Source organism: Globicephala melas, chromosome 5, assembly GCF_963455315.2.
Source record: "Globicephala melas chromosome 5, mGloMel1.2, whole genome shotgun sequence".
In the NCBI taxonomy this organism is placed as follows: Eukaryota; Metazoa; Chordata; class Mammalia; order Artiodactyla; family Delphinidae; genus Globicephala; species Globicephala melas.
In genome coordinates, this window is record NC_083318.1 from 123,552,200 (window position 1) to 123,577,378 (window position 25,179).

Below are 25,179 nucleotides of genomic sequence, written 5' to 3' on the forward strand. Positions count from 1 at the left end.
CACAATCAAAATACATTTGCTTATCTTGTTAAAAATCTCAGTCATATAACTGTCCTGATAATTCTTTCTTGAAAACTATTTCAATTGCAACAAATAAAGGAAAAAAACTGTTAATTTTTCTTCTCATTTATATATTTTGAGTAATATAAAACCAACAATCCACTCACAGTTTTAGTGGGCATAAACTCCCAGCCAGAGGTTACATTTCCCAAAAGTCTTTGAAGCTGCATGTGGCAATTTGACTCACTTTGGGCTATTCAAAGATGAGTAGAAGTGATGTGTGCAACATTCTGCTCACACTATTTTAAAAATAAATTTGATTTCCCTTCACTTTTTCTTTTGCCCTTCTTACAGGCTAGAGCAATGATTGATATGGCCATAGTGTCAAAGCTGACCATGTTGATGAGGACAATACCAAGGGTAGGGAGAGGGAGTAGGAAAGAAACAAATAGAATAAACCTAGTTTCTTTCACGGCATTTTAGATCTGAGCAGCCTGCTCACCCTATGTTTTCTTGAACAAATTAATCATAGTTATTTTAAAGTTCTGTCTGCCAACTCCAGTATCTGGATCACCTATGGGTCTGTTGTTATTTTATGTGATTTTTTCTCTTGATATTTGATCATGCAGGTCTGTCTTTTGGCATGTCCCATAATTTTTAATAGAGTGCTAGATATTGTATATAATACAGAGACTTTAATAGTGTTATCTTCTGCTAGAGAGATTTCATACTTTTTTCTGCAAAGCAGGTAGAAGTCAAAGGAGATCACCTTAATTTAATCATGGCTGTGGCTATTACAGTTTTTCTAGGGCTTAGTTTACCTCTTTTTTGTTCATTTTTATAAAGTATTGTTCTCTGGGGATTTCAACTGTGAGCCTGACATGTTTAACCATCCCCACCCCCGTGTTCTGAACTGTAATCTTTAATGACTCTGTGTCTCAGAGTTTTAACTTAGAGTTTTAGGGTCACCTTGCTCCCCACCCCTTTGCAAACATCTTGATAGGGAAACAGACCATGTATTTTGAGGCTCCTCAAATCTGCAGTTTTGTTATGTGGCCCAACAAGACCACAACAAGCTTATTTTCCAGCTCCTTAATGGCAGCCTTCTGCCAGGTCTAAACCCAGATTCTTTCTCTGTTGCCTGTTTATCGGCAAATGTCCCAGGAAAAAAGCATCTGCAGATTGATCGCTAAACTTTCAGAGGTTCTATCCTCTTCAGAATCTTAGCCCCCCCTTGTCTGTACTGGCAGTTCATAGAGTTGGAAGCATTCATAGCCCTATGAAGACTTTATAGAATTTTGTTGTATTTTATCTGGATTTATAACAAATCATATTTATAACAAAGAAAAAATATGGATTTCATTTTGTTATATTTTATATGGATTTATTTGGTTAAAATGTGGTCTTATGCAAACTACTCATTCCCTCTAAAGCCAAAGTCATTTCTTGAGCTTGTTAATTTCTACTACTAAACAGTAAAAATTGTAAAACGCTTTTGAACTTATTTCATAATTTCTAATACCATATACATGATAATAATAAAATTATTATGCAAGTAAATTATTTTTCAGCTTCAATAAATTTAAAAATCACATGAAGTAATAATGATGGCTCAGATGCTCTATATTTGAAGGATTTCACATTTCTACATGATGTGAAACCGTGATTTTTCTGTTTGTGAAAGTGATAGAATCTACCTATTTTCTTTTGAGTGGCTATGTAGCAATAAAACATGAGGAAAAGAGAAGTACCAGCTTCAGCATTTAGGGTAGTGAAGCATATAGTTTCAAAGATACAGTATGTGAGAGATGAATTTTTTAGTAGATCAATGTTCCTGAAAAAAAAGAACAAAGAAAGAAATACCTAGCTATTCTTCTAGGTGTTAAATCCTGAAGTATTAAATATGAATATCAAATTCTGAAATAAAAACAGTGAAGTGTATAAAAATGGGAAAATAAATCCTCATCCTTTTTGTATATACAAAGAATGTTACTGCTGGTTATATGGTTTAAATTATTAAATGAATACAAATGGCTAAATTGTATAATAAATCAGAAGGAGTATAATAGCACAAGGATTAACTAATTGCTAATTAAATTTTTAGATTATCAGCTTCCTCTAGCCTATTAATTTGCATCTTCACTGCATATAAGGAATTATGTTTAAGAGAGTGTGGATCATTTTGCTTAGAAAATTTATTAATCCAGGATTGCCACATAATCAATTTAAATAGTTATTGTTAATATATTTCTATTTCATGTATTAATAATTAGTTGTTAACAAATAATACTGTATAATTGACCAAATATCTTATATATTTTTGATATTACAACCTGCTAGTTATGAATCAGGACAAGAATTGTTTCTGAATTTGACATTAGAGTATAGCTAATAACTTGCCCCTAATATGTTTAAATAATGTATGCAGATCCATCTTACTTTCGTAGAGGTTCATGTAATCAACCCTTTTCCCATTTTAATATCTCATTGATTTAACGTCTTTTACTATATTCCATTTAAAAGTTTTTTAAAATAAATACATGTATATCTCTATTTAGTGACAGAGCCATATTAATGAGCTTATTGTACATTTATTAATCATGACCTTTGTATTGATAAAAATAAAATAAGTGATATACTTCTTTCAAAATTTTTTTTTTTAATTCACAGGCCTGTGAAATTTCTGATGAACTACCTAACTTGACTAATCGATATGCTGCTTTCTCGTCAAGAACAGAAAGAACTACTAAAGTATCAGATATGGTAAGAAGGCTTTTCTATGACCACATGTATTTGTAATCTAGGAATCATGGAGGAGACTGAATAACATAAGCATTATATTAGGACCTGAGAGAGGTACCTGGTAGCCTGCTGTAATATCTTCAGCTAGTATGCTACTTCCATATTTTTAAAGTTCAATGAAATTCTTGAAGCTAAGCAGAAGTCTAGCATTTCTCTGTGAGAAAAATATTATGTGGAACATCTCCTTAAGGGTCAGAGAGCATTCATTAGGCCATATAGACAAACTCAACTTGTGTTGTATATGAAGTGGAAGGTTTGTTTACTTTAGGTGCAACTCAGTTTCCTCATAAGTGCAAATATTTTCCCTTTTCAGTTTGAATCTATCTTGAGACTTAAGACTTTTCAGTGACATTTTTTATCCCTGTTAATCTGTATTTTAAATTGTGTTGATAAGAATTTTGCTACCTCAATTTCCATTTTTTATAAATAACTAATATTGAATAAATTGAAATAAGTAAAGCATGTGAAATTTAAAACTGTATACTTAACTATTTCATTCAGATTAAACTTATTAACAGATCAAAGTGAAATTTAAAGATAAAAGGTTAGACTTATGTGTACAGGTATTGTTAAAATAAATTTTTTATAGAAATTGGACTGTTATTATAAGATATTGTTAGTAACAAATGACCAAAACAGGATCATTAACCAGGTCGTAAAATGTAGCCAGTCAACCGAGAAGCAGAATTGCTGAACTAAAATTCTACTAGGTACACAATGCCAAGAGTTCATTTACAGTGTTTTCAATGGTGAAGTAAATGGTACAAGATTAGGAAGAACTCATGTAAGTGAAGTACAAATGCAGTGCTAGTTAAGTTAATACAGCTGTGAATGTCTAGGAACTCATAGGAATTAGATTAATTTGATGAGAGTCCTTAAGGAAGGGACTTATTTTTTTTCTGAGACATTAATTGACTGAATCTGAGAGATGGAGTCAAAATTAGCATCAGGTTCTATGAGACTTTTTGTGGCTATAAGTTCAAAAGATAGTTTAGAATCATCTAGCAGTGTCTTGACATTTAAGAGATTTTCATAATTGTTAAATAAATTTGTTGTTTTAGTAGATTATTTATTAATCTTGAGGAATTTTAGGGTTGTGTTGTGTTTCTCAAGTGAATCATTGTTATACACACCTTTGGATCCATGGTGAAGTATGTCATAAGTAATTTATTACTAATATAACGCTTTACTTCTCTTGTAATATAGTAGCTACTAGGAAAAAACAATGCAAATTTCTGAAGGTACCCATAGGAATGCACATGTATAAGTTACACTTTATGTTTGTAGTGAAAAAAGATGATAGAGATCTGTTCTAAAGGAAGATGAGTTGCCTACCGATTGTTTTTACCTAACTTACATTTTCCTCTTTTATCTTTGTCTCTCACTGCATCTGGAAATTCCTTTTTATTATTTATTTATTTATTATAATTTTTATTGGGGTATAGTTGATTTACAATGTTGTGTTAGTTTCAGGTGTACAGCAAAGTGAGTCTGTTATACATATAGGTATATCCACTCTTTTTTAGATTCTTTTCCCATATAGGCCATTACAGATTATTGAGTAGAGTTCCCTGTGCTATACAGTAGGTTCTTATTAGTTATCTATTTTATATTTAGTAGTGTATATGTGTCAATCCCAATCTTCCAATTTGTCCCTCCCGCCCTACATACCCTCTGGTGACCATAAGTTTATTTTTTACATCTGTAACTCTATTTCTGCTTTGTAGATAAGTTCGTTTGTAGCCTTTTTTTAGATTCCACATATAAGCAATATCATATGATATTTGTCTTTCTCTGTCTGACTTCACTTAGTATGATAATCTCTAGGTCAATCCATGTTGCTGCAAATGGCATTATTTCACTCTTTTATTGGCTGAGTAATATTCCATTGTATATATGTACCACATCTTCTTTATCCATTCCTCTGTTGATGGACACGTCTTGGCTTCCACGTCTTGGCTATTGTGAATAGAGCTGCAGTAAACATTGGGGTGCATGTATCTTTTTGGATTATGGCTTTCTCTGGATGTATGCCCAGTAGTGGAATTCCTGGATCATATGGTAGCTCTATGTTTAGTTGTTTAAGGAACCTCCATACTGTTCTCCATAGTGGCTGTAGCAGTTTACATTCCCACCGAAAGTGTAGGAGGGTTCCCTTTTCTCCACATCCTCTCCAGCATTTATTGTTTGTAGATTTTTTGATAGCATTGTCCTTTTTTCCCCTCAAGAAACACTTGCATTTAAAAGGATTGGTTGGTACTCAGCTTACCCAAGAAGCAAAATAGTTTAGTCACATAGAACTCTTTGGTTTTTGAATCCCTTCCATAAATGAGAATACCCTTCAAACATGTGGGTGTATGATCTGTATCTAGTGAAAAATTCAAATTATTGATCTCAAACTTTTAAAATAATGGAATTAATTTTATAATTTTCACATCAAATAAAAATATTAGAAAATTTACCTCCTATATATTTACATTTTATATATATGGACATGGTGCAATCTTGAAGGAGGGCATATAGTTTAATTTTCAACATGTTACATAAAAGTTTTACATAAAAATATTTAAAAATCCAGACTTCTGTTTCATGTGAAAGACAGAGCATATATATACATCTCCCTTCTTTTTACAAGGTCCCAATGAAATAACTTTTTTAAAAACTATGATATAAGGATTAGTTGAATATAAAAAGACAAAGAGATTGAAAATATTAATGGAGGCTAGACACAAGCCAAACATCTGATTATTAGGCATTCCAGGAGCAGAATGCTAGGATGGTAGTTTGCAGTATTTGATGTAAAAAACAGTAAGTTATCTTGAACAGAAAAAAACACGTGTCTTCAATTAGAAGAGCTCAACAAAATACCATAGAGGACAAATTTTCAAAGATATGTATTCTTCTCACATTCTTTTGCGTTTTCAGAAGACTAGAAATAAAGAAAATACCCTTGAAGCTTCCACAGAGAAAAGTAACTGGGTCACCTACAATGGGATGAGAAACATACTGATATCAACACTTTCTCAGCAGCATTAGAGATATTTCAGAACTAGGAAATGGTAGGATAATATTTTCTAAAATTTCTAAGAGGAAATAATTTTGGGTAAAGAATTCTGCCTCTACCCAAAATTTCAATTAAATGAATCAAGAAAATAATTTTCTGACATGCAAGAGCTTGGAAAGTTTAGTATCTTCACAACCCCATATGTGAAGATGCTCTAGCAAAAAAAAAAAAAAAAAAGAAAGAAGAAAAAGGTGACATAAACATATAAACATATAAACATAGAGAATAGAAACTCAGCATTTCTGGATGAAGTAGAGAAAAGTGGAAACAAATTAATAAAGAAGGCATTTTTAGTTCATGCTTGGGACATTCTTCAAGAGTCAGGGGTTTTGTGACCACAGAATTTTATTTACTCCTCTATGTGTTTCACTGCACTAGTTGGTTCAGTGGGGAATAATCATGATATTCTAAATGCTGTTTTAATATTGTTGATTTGAAATCAATCTATACACATTGCAGAAGATTTAATTATAGTACAACAATATAAATATTAGAAATCTTAATATCATTAATAAAATCAGGAGGTGAAAGGTAGGAGGCAGTGAAATATGGCAATTCTCTTATTTCATAGTGCAGAGTTAACAGATATTGTCAAAAATTGACAAATTACAGTATAAGTCCTTATATTAAATTTGTAATGGTAAATACAAAAAAACCCCACACACCTCAAACTGAAAAAACTCAATTACCATTAAAATAAATTATTTCTGGGACTGGAACCAGGGAGAGGTTAAGAGGACAATTTTACCATTTATTTTAGACACTTGCATATGATTTGATTTTTATTCATGATGTGAAGATATTATTTTAAAATAAAAGTAAAAATAATACTCTTGAGTTTATGAGGAGCATGCATTTGGAATGGCATTATGACATACTGGTGCCTGTACTGACTCATTCTCTGCAAACAACCAAAATTCTAGGTAAAATAGAAACAAAACATATTCACAAATGCTTCCAAGATTTAGAAAGAGAGGAGTACACAGGCTAAGTTAAGGAGGGACCCAGAGTGGCAAGTAGAGCACTGAAGCCAGCTGTCACCCTGAGGACATTTGCCAAACTAGGTGACCTTGAGTTTTAATTTGTATAGCCTCAGAGACCTCCAGAGAATGAAAGAGAGCCTAAGACTCTCTCACAGTGATTAGTCTCAAAAAGATTCTTAATACAGTTAAGGCTCCAGAGGGCAACCTAGGCACGTTAGGAGTGAAATGCAAATAAATCTCCCCTTCTTACACACCAAAGGACTTTAAGGAAGATTGTTAGTGTTGAACTTTTTGGTGTTGAATGTGTGTTAGGGGAATCACCCCTGAGATCCTGTTACATTTCACCTTCATTTAATGGTTACAGATATTAATGAAATGAATTTTATTAATAAAAATAAGAGCTAATGCTTATAATGTGCTTGTTCTATGCCAGGGACCATTTCAAATGTGTATTAACTCACCTGAGTACTATAATAATGGCCATCTTTAAAAATGTGGAAACTGAGTTTAAAGTCTAAATGGCAGTCAGAATTCACACCGAGGCAGTCCATCAATAGAATCCACTCTTTTTTTTTTTAGAATCCACTCTTTTAAGAGTCTTTCTGTGTTACTCCCCTTTGGGCTGAAGAATTAGGCTTAACTAAAATAAATATGACAATAAAATAAATATGACAATATAGTAAATGATTTTTGTGATTTAAAACAAAAGAGATATGACTGTAAAGATCTCAGACATTATTATAAGGGATAGAACTTTTTTTTTTGAAATGCAATTTCTGTTTAGCAGAAACTGATGAGGATTCAGCGTCATGAAACAGTAGTGAAGTTAATAACTTTCCTCTAGTCATTCAGACCAAAAATTAACTAATGACTATTTAGTGGAAAAATCACTGGAAGAATTTGATGTACTTTCTTATATTGAGGCATGGCTCAGAAAGGGGCCTCATTTGATTAGTGACAATTGGTCTCAAAAAATATAACAAAAAATTATACTAATATTTTATAAAAATTAATAAATGACTTGAAATATATTAGAATTATTTGCTGAACAGTTGCACTACAAATTTTATCACTTGATATAGAGTTTTATAATACTTAGAGTTGAGAATGAAGGGAATTTTAAAAATAAATTTTGATTTATATATTTATTTATCTATTAGTTTATATTCATTTGATTTGTTAAATATTTTGAATATCATCCCTGAATAAAGTTTAAAAGCAAAAGCTTTGGCATCAGAGAAATGCTTTTCTAGTCTCTAAATCTGTTTCCTCAACTATTAAATAGTGATAATAAATTAAGTAGGCATAACCTGATAGGGTCATAGAAGAACTAAGTATATTATTGCTTGCAACACTTATTTCATTGTGTTACCCACAGTAAGCTGTAAGTAAGTTAGCTATAAAAATTGTGAATGGCAGGGTTACGGCTCAGAGCTAAGTAAATCCCACTTCAAAGCCTATGATCTCTTTTCAATATTTCATAATGTGAATAAGGAGCCTCTATTAAAATATGGTAATGTCTTTTGCTTTTTACACTTCTTTGTAAGTGACATTCACCTTCCTCAACCAGAGGACCCTCTGTTTTGCATGGTGTTGCTATGTCAGGAATGCAAAGAAGCAGAAAGAATAAATGTTCAGTTTTTTACTTTGGAAACATTTCTTGAAGTTCTTTTCAGAGGCAATAGTTGTGGGGGCCATGGCTTCATAATGAAGCTTTGAAAATAATGGAAAGTGTTGTCTAATTTTCACTTTCCTTTAAATATTCCAGAACTAGAGTTTGGCTAAGAGGCCCAACTTTTATATAAAGTAGCTATTTATGGATAATAAACAAACTCAAAATCTTAGTAGCATATAATAAAAAGCATTTATTACTGATAAGTTTGCAGGTCTGCTAGAGAAGCTTACTTCAGGCTGCAGGTTTGCTGGGGAAGCTCTGATTCATGATGCCATTTGACTGGGGTGGCTCTTGGGACCAGTGGGGTAGCTGGAGTATGTTCTTTTCATGGTGATGGCAGAACTATAAGAATATTACTGTAAGAAAGAGAATAGGGAAATTGCAGGATAAGGGAATTTTCCTGCTACAGTGAACGAGAAAGCCCTTCCTAGATTGGAAGACTAGAAAAGGATAGAGAAAGGTAGCAAAGCAAGGCATTTGAGATTTGAGCACAAGGCCAGCTTCATGCTCTCCCACATTGTGGGTGAACTCTGGTAAGACTGGGGGTTGGGTAGTAGTGGTGGAATACATGGAGACTCAGGTTAAGAAATCCCAGAATTACTGAAGTATGAATTCCACTTCATCTCTGAAAGCCTGGGAGGGTGCCTCCTTTCATACTGGGTAGCTGCTGCAGACAGAAAAGTTATAATGGTATATTTAGGCAAAGAGGGCCTATTATCAGTCAGAGTCTAGTCAGGAGACAGAACCACACTAGTTATTTTGAAATAAAGTAATACAAGGAACTGTGGATATTGGAGAACTCCAAAAGGCTAAGAGGGAACACTAAGGTATCATGCAAGTAGTAACAAGCAATGCCACCATCCTTAGGCCTGGGAAACAAAGGGAGTAGATTGGAATTATTAAAACTTGAAAGCTTGGAGATACCTTTTGTTAATGTGATTCAAGTTTCTGAAGAGGAGCACAGCTCGGCTGGTGCTAGTGTCTCAGGAGCTCAAAAGAAAGGTCCCCTGGGCCTGGGGCACAGACCTTTGGGATCCTGGAGATAGTAAAAAAAAAAAAAAAAAAAAAAAATACGTATATTAGAAATGGATTTCAACTGAAATCCTTAAGAGTCAAAATTATTCTGACTAAAACCTATATTCTGTTACCCTCAGTCTTTCTTTCCTTACAGTATCTCACTGGAACAGCTATGAAAATTTCTTAGATTTTTACATAGTTTTAAATGTTTATTTTATTGGCTGTTAGTTTACTTGTTGGTATCTTATCATTCACCTAACCACTGGTGGAAGAGAGAACATTAAAGTGAATTTTCTTACTGCAAGTAAGGGATTTTAGGCAAATGATTTCTGACACACTGAAGAGTTAGTCGGTCACAGTGCACTTACATACTTCCTGTTCTTCCATTACATTTTAAAGTCTATAAATTTTTCACTTAATTGTCTAACTTCATTAGTTCAGAAAATGGCTTTGATATGCAAACAGCAAGCACAAGTGCTGCTGGATGCCATCTTCATCAAAGCACAGAAAGAACAGTGAAGGCAACTGCTAAGCAAAATACACTATGAGAAACCAGATTCTAGTAGCCTGCTTTTTGATTGTGTACAATTGCCTGTCAGTACTTACACAGATTGTGAGAAGGATGCAGTTCTGCAGTTTTATATTAGTTATTTTTAATTGCCCTACATAAATATCAGAAGTAAATAATAACTTCATGAAGAAATTATGTTTTTTAAATTTATTTATTTATTTAGTTTTGGCTGCGTTGGGTCTTCGTTGCTGTGCGCGGGCTTTCTTTTTATTTGCGGCAAGCAGAGGCTACTCTTCTTTGCGGTGCACAGGCCTCTCATTACGGTGGCTTCTCTTGTTGCGGAGCATGGGCTCTAGGTGCACGGGCTTCAGTAGTTGTGGCTCCTGGGCTCAGTAGTTCTGGCTCGTGGGCTCTAGAGAGCAGGCTCAGTAGTTGTGGCGCAGGGGCTTAGTTGCTCCATGTCATGTGGGATCTTCCTGGACCAGGGCTCGAACCTGTTTCCCCTACATGGCAGGTGGATGAAGAAATGATTTTATCTTTACTCTTTGATAAAAAATTTTGCACTTTACTGTGTCTTGAGGATGAAATCTGTCCTAACTTTGAAGATACCATGTTCATTTAAAGTGATCAACAGCAAAATGGCTCGTATTCTACATACCTCTGAGACAAGCTATTTGAGGCATTCATCGCAATCTGATTCCTACATTTTATATCAACCAGTCATTGTTTTATAGCTTATGTGAGAATTGAAAGACAGAAAACATGTTAAAAGTGATATGGAGATGACTAGTCAAGACCTTAACTCCATCATTTAAATCCTTGATACCAGCATGACTATATATTCGATCCTACACATGGTGTAGTGATGGCATTAATACCATTGAAACCTCTGTATAATAAATCCATGACTAATGAAACATGACATTTAGAAATTGACTTCAAGTGTCTGTCTTACTTAGGATGCATGTATTCATGAGTTATAAACCTTGTTTCAGTATATTTAATGTTTAAGAATTCACTTGTTCTTAAGTGTGTTGTAGATTCATCCCTGCTTCTTAACTTGAGCATATTCCCTTCTCCCTGAAGACTTCCTCTTCCCAGCGCGCAAAAAATGCCAGAACATCGAGAAAAGAACAGTATTGTACTTTAGCTCAAGTGGCTAATTTGCATTTCTTATAAACTCTATAGCTAGTAATGTCAACTTCTTACCTCCCTCATATATGATCAGTTCTTAAGAGACATACCTTCTTAGCCAACAAGGTCATTTTTGCTGTAGGAGTATTTGACTCTGGGGCTCCCCTAGTGTTCCAGTTACATTGTAACAGACCCTGAACTAGAAATCGGAATCCTGATTCTCTTCTCAGGTTTTTATTGCTGCTTCCTAGTGAAATAGATCTTGTTATTTTTGCTGATGTACGATGATAATCTTCTTACATCTGTGCTATTTCCTATTTGTTTGGACATAGTTTCAGTATCTTTACCAGTTCTTTTGCCATCTCTGCTTTTTTTTTTCTCTTCTCTTCTCTTTTTAAGTGTACCTGTAGAAATAGAAGCTCTCGATGAATCTGATGCCATTGATATAAAATGCAAAAGATCTTTTATGAAATCGTTTTATTCAAATGCTGCTATGTCCCAGTCCAAAATTTTTCTGTTTTCTTACTTTTTACCATATTAAGAGAATACAGGAGTCTCTGAAGAAAGTAAGTACATCCCTAATTCTCATCTATATAAAATGCAAACTTTTTAAAAATATTAAATATAATAATTGAAAGGAAAAATGAGATTTTATGAATTCTACTAATTGTTTTATCTTCTCTTAAAAAACTTACAAGACTTTTTTTAAAGAAATACTTTAAAACTTCTATACAGTAAGATACCCTTAACTTTTAAATGTATGTAATGATTAGTGTGGAAAAGATCTTCAAAGAAAAGTAAAGCAGTTCCCTACACAGTGGAAAACAAAGGAAGCAGCATGTAACAATGATAAATATCTCTGAGGACTTTCTAATTACCTTCTAATATGGTGTTTATATTTAGAAAATTAATTTACCCATTTTTATGGTCCCACATCCAATTCTAGAAGTATGCTTTTAAGACATCATTGCTTAATTATAAAAGAAGCTTTGGGACTTCCCTTGTGGCGCAGTGGTTGGGGGTCCGCCTGCCAGTGCAGGGGACACAGGTTCGATACCTGGTCTGGGAAGATCCCACATGCCACGGAGCAACTAAGCCCGTGCGCCGCAACTACTGAGCGTGCATGCCACGACTACTGAAGCCTGTGCTCCTAGAGCCTGTGCTCTGCAACAAGAGAAGCCGCCACAGTGAGAAGCCCGTGCACCACAATGAAGAGTAGCCCCTGCTCGCTGCAACAACAGAAAGCCCGTGCGCAGCAATGAAAACCCAATGCAGCCAAAAATCAATCAATAAATAAATTTATAAAAGAAGCTTTAACAGAGTAGATTTTTAAAATCTGAATTTGCACATTTAAGCATTTCCCTAGGGTTTAAGACCTTTCCTATACCTTTGATTTGCTCTATACAAAGAAAAAAAGATCACATATTAAACACTTGCCAACAATTTCCTAATGTGCATTGTAAATTCATGATTACATCTGTTTCTTCATATGAGTCTCATAGTGCACACTTAGGGGGCTTTTCTTCTACTTGTATTCAACTGATTTAATTAGGCAAGTCCCACTAACGTGCTAATTGGAAGACAGACTTTTTCCCATTCGCCTGAGATTAGATTGCATTCACGGAATCATAATTATTTTGATGGCTTACCACAGTGAAATAGATGAACTGTGTATCAGCTAAATTTTTAATGAAGTTAACTTTTTACTTTCATTCTTATGTAATTTCTTTCTTTATCTTCTGTATAAGGTTGTTTCTCAAAGTGTCTTTTATTTATTTTTTTCAGTTGTCATTCTCTTTCTAATATGTCACATCTCAAATACTTTAATAAAATTTTGTTGTATACTTACAAGACTGAAATTAAAGAAAGACAAAACAGTTTTGATCTGAAGACTTAATGCTAGGAAACAGAAGTAAGACAAATTATATATTAGAGCCCAATTGTGGTATAAAACATTTTATCTTATAAGTTCTTAGTATTTTACACATATTATAATTTCTGTCCATTTGTCTCCTTTATTAGCTCATCTAAGTTCATGATTAACACTATTATGACCTTGATGTGTTCCAATCACTGTGATAGTATTTGGGATATAAAGATAACTATGACCTTTCCTCCGGAAGAACTTCATCCAAAAGTAGAATTATGCCTTTAAAAAGAAATTCTGAGGAATATAATTTGTATTTTTTATATTATCTGGGAAAATTCCTTTTTCCATTTATATATATATTCTACCTATACTTTAATGTCATGATGAATTCCCAATTTTTTTTCATTTTTTCTTTAAAAGTCATTAGGTTCTGATCTTTTTTTTCTTAGCTAAGCATTTTAGAGGTTTCTGACCTTCAGAGAAAAATATATACCAAGATCGACGTAGTTGCAATATAAGTAAGTTTGTAAGGAGATAACCATGTACAGCCACTTTGGAAAGCAGTTTGGCATTTCCTGCAAAAGTCCAAAAGTTTAAAATTCACTTGCCATTGACTCAGACATTCTACTCCTAGGTATTTATTCAAGAGAAATGGGAGGTATGTATGTGAATGTTTATGGCAGTGTTATTAACCAAAACCAGTATTATTAACCCCAAACTGGAAAAAGCCCAAATGTTCATCAGCTAGTGAATAATAAGCAGACTAAGATAGCCATAAAATGTAATACTACTCAGAAATTTAAATGAATGAAATACAGATATACACAAGAACATGATGAATCTTAAAATCATACTGTGTGAAGGAAGCTAGAAAAAAAATTTTTACAATATATGATTCTATTTATACAAAATTCTAGAAGTGGAAAGTAACATATAGTCACAGAGACTATATCAGTGTTTACATGTGAATGTGAGTAGAAGGTAGGGTGGATAGAAGGTACGGTAACAAAGGAACACAAGAAAGTTTTGGGGGATGGAAAAATGTTTATTATCATGATTGTTGTGATTATTTCATGCAGATGACATGCCAAAACTTGTCAAATTGTACAGTTTAAATATGTAAAGTTTACTGTATATCAAGTATACAGTAGCAAAGTTACAAAAAATTACTTAGGGAGATAAGACAAATTGATCTGTGTTATAAAAATAAAGAGAAAAACACATTAATTACAAACAAATATAAGTCATTAAGATGATCATTGCATGATTGGTAACCCCAGGGACTAATGGGTTTCATAAAGTGATTCCAGTGGAGTTTTAAATAACTAATTTTCATTTCACATGTTCACAGTTTTAAAATGACTCCTTTATTTTGATTGATGAGAGGATAGAGTTTACTTTTGATATTTGCTTTTACTTTATGAAGTAAATTTCTTCATTGCAAAAGAGGTTGACTATTTTTTTTAACATCTTTATTGGAGTATAATTGCTTTACAATGGTGTGTTAGTTTCTGCTTTATAACAAAGTGAATCAGTTATACATATGTTCCCATATCTCTTCCCTCTTGCATCTCCCTCCCTACCACCCTCCCTATCCCACCCCTCTAGGTGGTCACAAAGCACCGAGCTGATCTCCCTGTGCTATGCAGCTGCTTCCCACTAGCTATCTGTTTTACGTTTGGTAGTGTATATATGTCCATGCCACTCTCTCACTTTGTCACAGCTTACCCTTCCCCCTCCCATATCCTCAAGTCCATTCTCTAGTAGGTCTATGTCTTTATTCCCATCTTTCCGCTAGGTTCTTCATGACCTTTTTTTTTTTCTTAGATTCCATATATATGTGTTAGCATACGTTATTTGTTTTTCTCTTTCTGACTTACTTCACTCTGTATGACAGACTCTAGGTCCATCCACCTCACTACAAATAACTCGATTTCGTTTCTTTCTATGGCTGAGTAATATTCCATTGTATATATGTGCCACATCTTCTTTATCCATTCATCTGTTGATGGACACTTAGGCTGCCTCCATGTCCTGTCCATTGTAAATAGAGCCGCAATGAACATTTTGGTACAAGACTCTTTTGGAATTATGGTTTTCTCAGGGTATATGCCCAGTACTGGGATTGCTAGGTCATATGGTAGCTCTATTTTTAGTTTTTTAAGGAACCTCCATACTCTTCTCCATAGTGGCTGTATCAATTTACATTCCCACCAACAGTGCGAGAGGGTTCCCTTTTCTCCACACTCTCTGCAGCATTTATTGTTTGTAGATGTTTTGATGATGGCCATTCTGACTGGTGTGAGATGATATCTCATTGTAGTTTTGATTTGAATTTCTCTTAGGATTAATGATGTTGAGCATCCTTTCATGTGTTTGTTGACAATCTGTATATCTTCTTTGGAGAAATGTTTATTTAGGCCTTTTGCCCATTTTTGGATTGGGTTGTTTGTTTTTTTGATATTGACCTGCATGAGCTGCTTGTAAATTTTGGAGATTAATCCTTTGTCAGTTGCTTCATTTGCAAATATTTTCTCCCATTCTGAGGGATCTTTTCATCTTGTTTATGGTTTCCTTTTCTGTGCAAAAGCTTTGACGTTTCATTAGATCCCATTTGTTTATTTTTGTTTTTATTTCCATTTCTCTAGGAGGTGGCTGAAAAAGGATTTGCTGTGATTTATGTCATAGAGTGTTCTTCCTATGTTTTCCTCTAAGAGTTTGATAGTGTCTGGCCTTACATTTAGGTCTTTAATCCATTTTGAGCTTATTTTTGTGTATGGTGTTAGGGAGTGTTCTAATTTCATTCTTTTACATGTAGCTGTCCAGTTTTCCCAGCACCACTTATCAAAGAGGCTGTATTTTCTCCACTGTATATTGTTGCCTCCTATATCAAAGATAAGATGACCATATGTGCGTGGGTTTATCTCTGGGCATTCTATCCTGTTCCATTGATCTATATTTGTGTTTTTGTGCCAGTACCATACTGTCTTGATTACTGTAGCTTTGTAGTATAGTCTGAAGTCAGGGAGCCTGATTCCTCCAGCTCCGCTTTTCTTTCTCCAGATTGCTTTGGCTATTCGGGGTCTTTTGCGTTTCCATACAAATTGTAAAATTTTTTGTTCTAGTTCTGTGAAAAGTGCCAGTGGTAGTTTGATAGGGATTGCATTGAATCTGTAGGAGAAAAACCATATGATCATCTCAATAGATGCAGAAAAAGCTTTCGACAAAATTCAACACCTATTTATGATAAAAACCCTCCAGAAAGTAGGCATAGAGGGAACTTTCCTCAACATAATAAAGGCCATATATGACAAACCCACAGCCAAGATTGTCCTCAGTGGTGAAAAACTGAAACCATTTCCACTAAGATCAGGAACAAGACAAGGTTGCCCACTCTCACCACTATTATTCAACATAGTTTTGGACGTTTTAGCCACAGCAATCAGAGAAGAAAAAAGAAATAAAAGGAATCCAAATTGGAAAAGAAGAAGTGAAGCTGTCACTGTTTGCAGATGACATGATACTATACATAGAGAATCCTAAAGATGCTAACAGGAAACTACTAGAGCTAATCAATGAATTTGGTTAAGTAGCAGGGTACAAAATTAATGCACGGAAATCTCTAGCTTTCCTGTACACTAATGGTGAAAAATCTGAAAGTGAAATTAAGGAAACACTCCCATTTACCATTGCAACAAAAAGAATAAAATATCTAGGAATAAATCTACCTAAGGAAACAAAAGACCTGTATGCAGGAAATTATAGGACACTGATGAAAGAAATTAAAGATGATACAAATAGATGGAGAGATATGCCATGTTCTTGGATTGGAAGAATCAACATTGTGAAAATGACCCTAGTACCCAAAGCAATCTACAAAGGTTGACTGTTTTAATGTTTAAGCTTCTCTTATTATCTACAATTCTGCTTATCCATTGTTTTACTTCAATTATATAATTAGAGAAAAATAATGTAGGAAAAATACTTTTACTTTTTTTTTCTATACTGTTTTCTTGGCATGCTCCAGTAATAGAAACTTTCAAAGACACTGGGAACTTAATAGAGTCCAGGGCTATTTCTAGATTCAAAGTTTCAATGCATGTAATAGAATTAATCTGTTAGTTACTAACTGGAATTTTAATTTTGCAAGAGATGAAAATATTTCTAATTCAAACATGTAAGAGTGTTTGAGTGGAATGTTGTCTCTGGGAAAATAAATTGGACATAAGGTTATAAGAATTTTGGTAATAGGGTATTTTTGAGCAGTTTGAAATGAAAAAAAAAGGCATAACATACTGTTCCTCTACATGGCATGATATTTTTGTAGTATTGTATAACATTACACCTAAAAAAGAGAAAGCATATGAGAGAATTTTTTCATGTTCACTAGTGCATTTTATTGCTCTAGTTTCCCTGATATTTAAAAAATATTATTATTAGTAATCCAAGTAAATTTTGAACACAATACTTTCAGACTAAGGGCAAAAAGAACTGTAAATAAATTATGAACTGTATTTAGCAGGTCTGATTTTCACAGTGGTGTAGGTTAGCAACTTTAAAACAACTTTCCTTGTGACCTAGGAGTAAGCGAATGGTCAAATATATTGAGAATAAGGAGAAGTGTGTTTTTCACTGTTAGAGAAAGGAGTTATAAATATGGAAAGGAGAAAGTCTAGAATATATAGATAGAGACATATGGATATAGATATAAACATAGAGGTATTTGTGTATGTATGTGTACATCTTTTTATCTTTTCTTTCCCCTTAGCTCTGTCTGCTAAAAGGGCCATTGTAGCAAGGAACACACTTTATTCTCAGATCTTGGTTTATAAAAAATCATTCCTCACTTAAAGCTTCCAGAGATCCTTAGAGAAATGGCTGATTTCAGGGCAGGAGCAGGAATATCTTGCTGTGTTAAAAATCAATGCACACTAAAATAAATAAATGATTGGAACATGTTAGAAGGACGTAGGAGCCAGCTTGAAGGTGCTCCCACAGGCTAAATCAGGGATAATTTGAACATCAAAATAATTAATGATGATAATGAATTGTAATCCATAGAATAAAACAGGAATCCATTAGTCAGCATGTCTGAACTGTCTTGAACTGACTGTGGTATTTTAATGTTTCTTGTTATTAATGTGCTCCCATCTATTCTCACATCTCCTGTAGTTTTATAATTGTTTTAAAGTTGTATTTTTTGTAATTATATTTTTATTTTTTTTTAACATCTTTATTGGGGTATAATTGCTTTACAATGGTGTGTTAGTTTCTGCTTTATAACAAAGTGAATCAGTCATACATAAACATATGTTCCCATATGTCTTCCCTCTTGCGTCTCCCTCCCTCCCACCCTCCCTATCGCACCCCTCCAGGCTGTCACAAAGCACCGAGCCAATTGGATGAGGAAATTTTGACACAAGAATTTACCCATAGTCATATGGTTAGCAAAAATACAAGCCAGGGCTTGACCTCAGACAACACAGCTTCAGAGTCCATAATCTTTACTACTGGTGTACATTAAGGCCAGTGCTTAGTAAAGACTCAGTAAATTTTTGTTTGTAGGCTGTAAGATAGGGTAGCATTTATTTATTGATTGATTGATTGAACATCTTTATTGGAGTATAATTGCTTTACAATTGTGTGTTAGGGTAGCATTTAAAAACAGTATCACTGGGCTTCCCTGGTGGCGCAGTGGTTGAGAGTCCGCCTGCCGATGCAGGGGACGCGGGTTCGTGTCCCGGTCCGGGAGGATCCCACATGCCGTGGAGCGGCTGGGCCCGTGAGCCATGGCCGCTGAGCCTGTGCGTCGGGAGCCTGTGCTCCGCAACGGGAGAGGCCACAACGGTGAGAGGCCCGCGTACCGCAAAAATAAATAAATAAATAAATAAAAATTAAAAAAATAAATATTTAAAAAAAAGACCAACAAAAAAACAGTATCACTTAAGTAGCATTTTCTTTATAGAGGAAACAGTGTATCAAATTCTTTAAAAGAAGGGAAAGGAAGAAGTAAGGATATTCACATTTTTATTTTAGATGATCATTTTCTTGACTCCTCATGAAATTAAATAATATTTTGGATGTATTTATATGGCTGTAATCTTTATATGCATGAGTCTGGAAAATAGCAGTAGCACCCTTGGTCTTTAATAGCCCTTTCATCTAATTTTAATTTTGCTTGTTTTGTTTCTTTACTCAATCAACAAACATTTAGTGTTACTAAGAAATGTGCTACTAAATTTGTCACCAAATATAAGATAACCTGAACAATTGTTTAGTGTCACATAAGCACCATAGATCTGGAAGAAGACAGGATATTTAAAATATATTTCATTAATCAGGAAAGATATTTATAGGAACATAAGGGGAGAATAATTAGGTTTCCAGAATTTCAGATGTATAGTTTGTCTTTTGACATTGAGATCTACAGCTGGTGTGTCATAAAATGTTATTTTTGTGTATGGTTAACATTACCAGAACTCCTTATCTCCCTCTCCCTCTCTCTCTCCCTCTCTCTCTCTCTCTCTCTCTCTCTCTGTCTAGACAATCTTTATTTCCTGTTCTGTACCTTCTTTTTCTTAATCACCTTGCTTTCTCTTCTCTCTTTTCATCTTTTTCATAGTTTATTCCCCTCTCTCATCATCTTTACTCTTCTGTGTCTAGATATGACCATAGTTATTTTTGGAGTAGGTAATGGGATGCTAAGATATTTATAGCTTACCGGAAGCCAGCCTGGATCATTCTGTCCACTCTTAGTTTACTATGGATGGTGGAGGCAACTTCCAAACATGAATAGTTCTATGACTTATCTACTGCCAATCTCATAAGAAGAGAAGAGAAAAAGACATGTTTCCTGCACAGTGACCTGCTAAATATTTCTGAACATGACCTTCAGCATGAATTATGGTGGGAGGGGTTTGCATGAGTGGGTGAGATCTTTGAGGGCCTTCTTGAAGCTAATTATAAGGTTATGAATACAACCCAACAATTCTGACTTCAAGTTCTAAGGTATTTCAGTAGCACTACCTTGAAATGATTCCTTTTTTTATACAATGGGTAATTCTTGCCATACTGAGCATAAGTAGATGATAATAAGGGTTATATGATTTCACAAAGTTTAAACATAACAAATTGGATACTTTCTTGTTTTGGCGGTGCCCTGCGGCATGTGGGATCTCAGTTCCCCGACCAGGGATCAAACCCATGCCGCCTGCATTGGGAGCGTGGAGTCTTAACCACTGGACCGCCAGGGAAGTCTCTGGACTCTTTCTTTTAGATATTTCTCTAGGGTTAATCAACAATTTTCACAACTCTATTATTTAAATTACACTTCCTTCACAAATCACATTCAGATTTTACCTCTTGTAAGTTTTCTAAGTTTATCAAGATGAATTTTAGTGTCTTATCCAAATCTGTTCAACTGGCTCTGGGAGCAATTATGTTCTTTTTAAAGAATCATTTACATTAACTTTCTTCCCTTTCACATTCGACTTATAAAATAATTTACTTTTGGATTTTTGTTGAATTGATAAAACTGAAGAAGTGGTCTTGTCAATCAGAGCTAGTGTAACTAGTAATAATCTATGCTTTTTCCATAACTCAGTAGCATTAGCATTTACAGGAAGAGAAAGGCCATTTCTATTCACATGTTTTACTTTAATCTGATGAGATATACATTTTTTTCTGTAAAACCAGTGTCAAAGGTAATCATGAAAAGCTCAAGCATCAAAAGTAAAGGTCTACTTTTTTGATACTAGCAAAGAGAAAGAAATACATCTCACATAAAATATCAATCAAATTTAACTACCTGGAGACACACTGTAATGATTGTGTGAAAGTGAGTCCTTGATCAGTTTGAATGGAAATATCCATACTTCTGCATCATTGCTGAGATTATAAATTACATTTGTCTTTGCCAGAAACCAGAGCATCTTTAGGGAAAGCAGTATAGTTGAACAGTTTTACACAACAGACATTTTATAAAGAACTGCTTATATGTGAGGCAAATTTAAGCACTGTAGGGGTTGAAAATACTTTTGTGGCATAGTGTCAGCCCTACTTTTATGGGGAAACTCGGTGATAAGGCCACACATGAGAGGGAAAGCTTCGAGGTAGACAGATTCATTCACTCATTCATTAGCCCATATATCTACTCACTGATTAAAAAATGTTCATTGATCACTTACTGTGTGCCAGGCACTTGCCATCATCGAGGATACAATGATGAACAAAACAGATGCTTCCTTAACTTTCAAGAAACTTACCTTTCTATGGGAATGAATGATATTAAAAAAATAATTAAAGACTTGTTTAACTGCAAATGTAACAATGGGTACAAAGTTAAGAGCTGTGTGTCTGAAAGCCTATTGCAAGAACAAATGGATTCAGGGAAGCTTTGAAACCCAAAGGATGAGCAAGAATTAGACAACAAAGTTAATAAGCCATGGGTCAAAATAGCTTTTTCTATAGTCTAATATCCTGATAGTATTCTAGAAATGAATTAATTTTTTTATGGTTCTAGTGCCCTCAAAGGCAGCTATTATGACTGAGATTACTAGCTATCTACCCCGTCTTTATTCTTTTTCTTCCTTTCTAACAGAACCCAATTTTATTTAGAAGAACAACATTCCCAGGTAAAACAACTACTTTTTTAAAGTTCCCTTATAGCTACAGAATGGTTATTTGACACAGTTTTAACCAATGGGAAGAAAGCAAAAGTTACTGGTTTGGCTTCTAGGAAAGTTCCTCTTGGAAAGTGTTTCAGCTGTTAAACACAATTTTTGCCTTTGTCCTTTCTCTTCATTTCCGAAATGAGAATGCTATGGCTAACATCTTGAGAACATTAGGATGAGGGTCACAATCTAAGTATGGTAAAACAGAAAGCATGAAATGGCTTAGACCCCCAGTGTTATTGGGGATCCCCTAGGCTCCTGTATTCCTACTGTCAGTTTCTTTAATTTGAGAGAATAAAATAAAAATTAATCTGCAAATACGTAGGGTACATAGAATCCTATCTGCGGAAACCTTGCCTTCTCATCAGATGGCTTTATTCTGTTTCTGCTATTATATTGACAAAGAAAGAAATATTCAAGTAGATATATTTGTTTAATGTGCTTTTTATATGTTTATGTGTCTATATAAACTATAAGTAATAGAAGAATTAAAAAATAGAGGATATCAATTCTAGCAGGAGTGATCAAGAATGCTTCATGGACGATGTTCCATTTTAACTGAGCTTTAAAATTGTAAAACTGCCTTCACAATTTAAAAAGGCTTTGCATACCAAGGAGAATCTCCTGAATTTTTTCCCATAGACACTCAGGAGCCAATGAATGCTTCCAGCAGATGTCTGTCATGTTTCAGTACAATAACTTATTTGCTACTGGGATGCCAGTGATTTGAGACTGAGAGACCTGAAGGTTAAAGAGGCAGTTAATACAGTTGTCAAGTAGTATTTTAGAGCACTTACCAGGATCTTTTTGGTAGTAAAGGAAAGAGAGCGTTGATTTTTAGATATGGGGGAGAAGGGTGAAGAAATGTGAGAGCCGGCTTTCTGTTTTCAGGCCTGGATAGACAAGGAATTATTGTAGGCAGGTGAGAAAGGATAGATGGTTAGGTAGTTGGGGAAGGGAAGATAATGAGTTTTATCTTAAGACTACGTGAGAATAATGATGTGGAAATGTACAGCAAACAACTAGAAATTTGTGACTTAAATGTGAATTATATAATGTTATGTTGGAGAAATTAGGTGAAATTAATGCTTTTATTGCCTACATGATTTTGTCCATCAGCCGGTTTTGTTATTCTTTACTGGGCCTTGAAGTATCATGGTATAGCTGACAATTGTAGTTTCTTTCGTAAATCAGCATTAGGATAAAGGGTCTTTTTCACTGTGCTGGGAGAATACAGAAAATGAAATCAATACTTCCTGTTTTTGATTATCACTTAACAATTAACATTATGTCACATCTATATTAAAATCTTTTTCTTTCTAAAGTAACATTCTTTTCTAAGTCATATATTTAAAGAGGTATATGTTTAGAATGATGAATATTAGGAATGCTGAAAAATGGCAAGGGTAACACGTTTGTAATTATAATTTGCAATATGCAGAACAAAGATCATTTGATTATCATCTGAAATGCCTTCTCTATAAATCCAGAATTAAACAACTTGGATAAACATATTGGTAAATTGCTTTAATCAAAGTTTTCTGCATATTTAGGCAAACTTCACTACATTTATGGCCTATAATTTTTTTCACCTTATATATTTGATTAAAGATTTTGATTTGAAGCTTTGATTGAAAATATCCTTCAAGTCTTCTTAAGTCACTTCACTAATTTGACAAGCTTCATCATAAAAGAAGCTCTAAGTGACTTTTTAATAATTATGTATTTGGGATTTTAAACTAAAATTTTAGACCAGAATATACTTAGCTATGAAATAACAGCTAGAACAAGTTACCCCCAAATAAATAAATTTTAGCCCAAATCATAGTAATGATTTACTAAATCATGCTACCTAGCAGTGTGTGTGTGTGTGTGTGTGTGTGTGTGTGTGTGTGTGTGTGATGTGTGTGTACATATATAGCTTACTGGAAGCAGAAATGGAAGAACAGTTATTTCTTGTAAGAAGTAGTTCTGGTTTAATTGCCTAGGATGTTAACTCTCGTAAAGTATATGAATCTCTCTCACATAGCTATTATTATTAGACCTGCTGTGTATCGCTGTGGACTCGTCCTGCTGGTGAGAGTTTGTCTCCTAAGCACAGGAAGACTGAGATTCCACTCTGCCTTTGTGGCTCTGCAACTTCTTCATGTTGCCCTTCTGAGTTTTTGGTTGAGTGCCTGAGGTTCTCTTTTTTTCTCCCTGGAAGTCCTACCCTTTACAAATTTTCAGCTTACTCTTTAGCTTCCTATGCCATTCGGGTTCAAAACTTGGTAAATATCTTGAGAAAGAGGCTTGTACTCTGTTGCCAGCCCTTGTTCTAGTGTGACTTTAGCTCCTAAGCATCAGAAGACTGCAAATTTTATTCTGTCTCTTCAACCCAGACTTCTGTTCTTTTGCCTGTTCTAGCACACAGCAAATAGTCCATCATAAAGAACCAGTAATGAATTTGGTCTCCCCTAGTCTTCAGTCCCTTATGATAGACTGTGTGCCCTTTGAAAGCTCCACTAGTTCTTCTTTTCCTTAGAATAATCTGTCTGCCTATGAAGAACCTAATCTTTAGCTCTTACCCTGACTTGTTAAATGCCCATATAGAAGAAAGCAGCTTTCAGTGTAAACTCACATTAGAAGGGCTTCCCCCATTTTTGAATTTAGTACATAAAATCCTCTTTGCTTTCACAGATCTCTTATATCTTTGAAATTATGATTTTAACATTTTACCATTTTTGAAAAGTAAAAATGATTTATCAAAACCTACTCTGGTGGAAATGCTGGAATAGCTACTTTAATTACAAATAAAACATGTTAAGACAAAATGGGATTTAGAAATAAAGTCACTCTCACTTAATATTTTTAAAAATTAAATTTACCATAATAATATGATAATTAAAAATTTTTATGCACAGCTCCACAAATATATACAGCAAATATTGACAAAACTACAGGGAGAAACAAGTTCAAAAATAAAAATTATTCTATTTTATTTATCTGTATAGATCTATCTTTAAAAGACAGAATAGAGTTGACCACCTTGTGATGTTACTGATCAAGAAAAAAATGAGAAATGGCAAAAACAACAAATATCAAAAATGTAAAGAAGGACATTTCTACAGATTCTTGAAGCAATAAACAGACAATATTTTTTCTTAATAAATTTGAAAACTCAAGACAACATGGACAACAGTCCTTACTAAAGAAAAATACAATCCAGAGTTAATATATTATCTAAAATGTCTATTTTTCAACCAAAACTCATTCGATATGCAAATATCAGGTAAGTATATTTCATACTGAGGGGGAGTATGAGAAACCTACTCTGGTAAGATTAGACATTGTATCAAACAGATGAAGATTTCAAAGCAGCCATCATAAATATATTCAAAGAATCAAGGGAACTTATGTTTAAATAACTGAAGTAAAATATACTGAGTTAGACGATAGGGAATCTCAATAA

General features: G+C 34.1%; 1 protein-coding gene across 2 annotated transcripts in view; it reads left to right on the forward strand.

The window, feature by feature from the left end:
* STPG2 (sperm tail PG-rich repeat containing 2) overlaps nt 1-25,179 on the forward strand; it is a 514,734-nt gene that overhangs the window by 123,576 nt on the left and 365,979 nt on the right. For both annotated transcript variants that reach the window (XR_009563864.1, XM_060298816.1), the window contains exon 5: nt 2,671-2,763. Coding sequence is in view for 1 of the 2 variants with exons in the window: in XM_060298816.1 (XP_060154799.1) it covers nt 2,671-2,763 (93 nt within the window). In the remaining variant the exon portion in view is untranslated. The remainder of the gene's footprint in view (nt 1-2,670; nt 2,764-25,179) is intronic.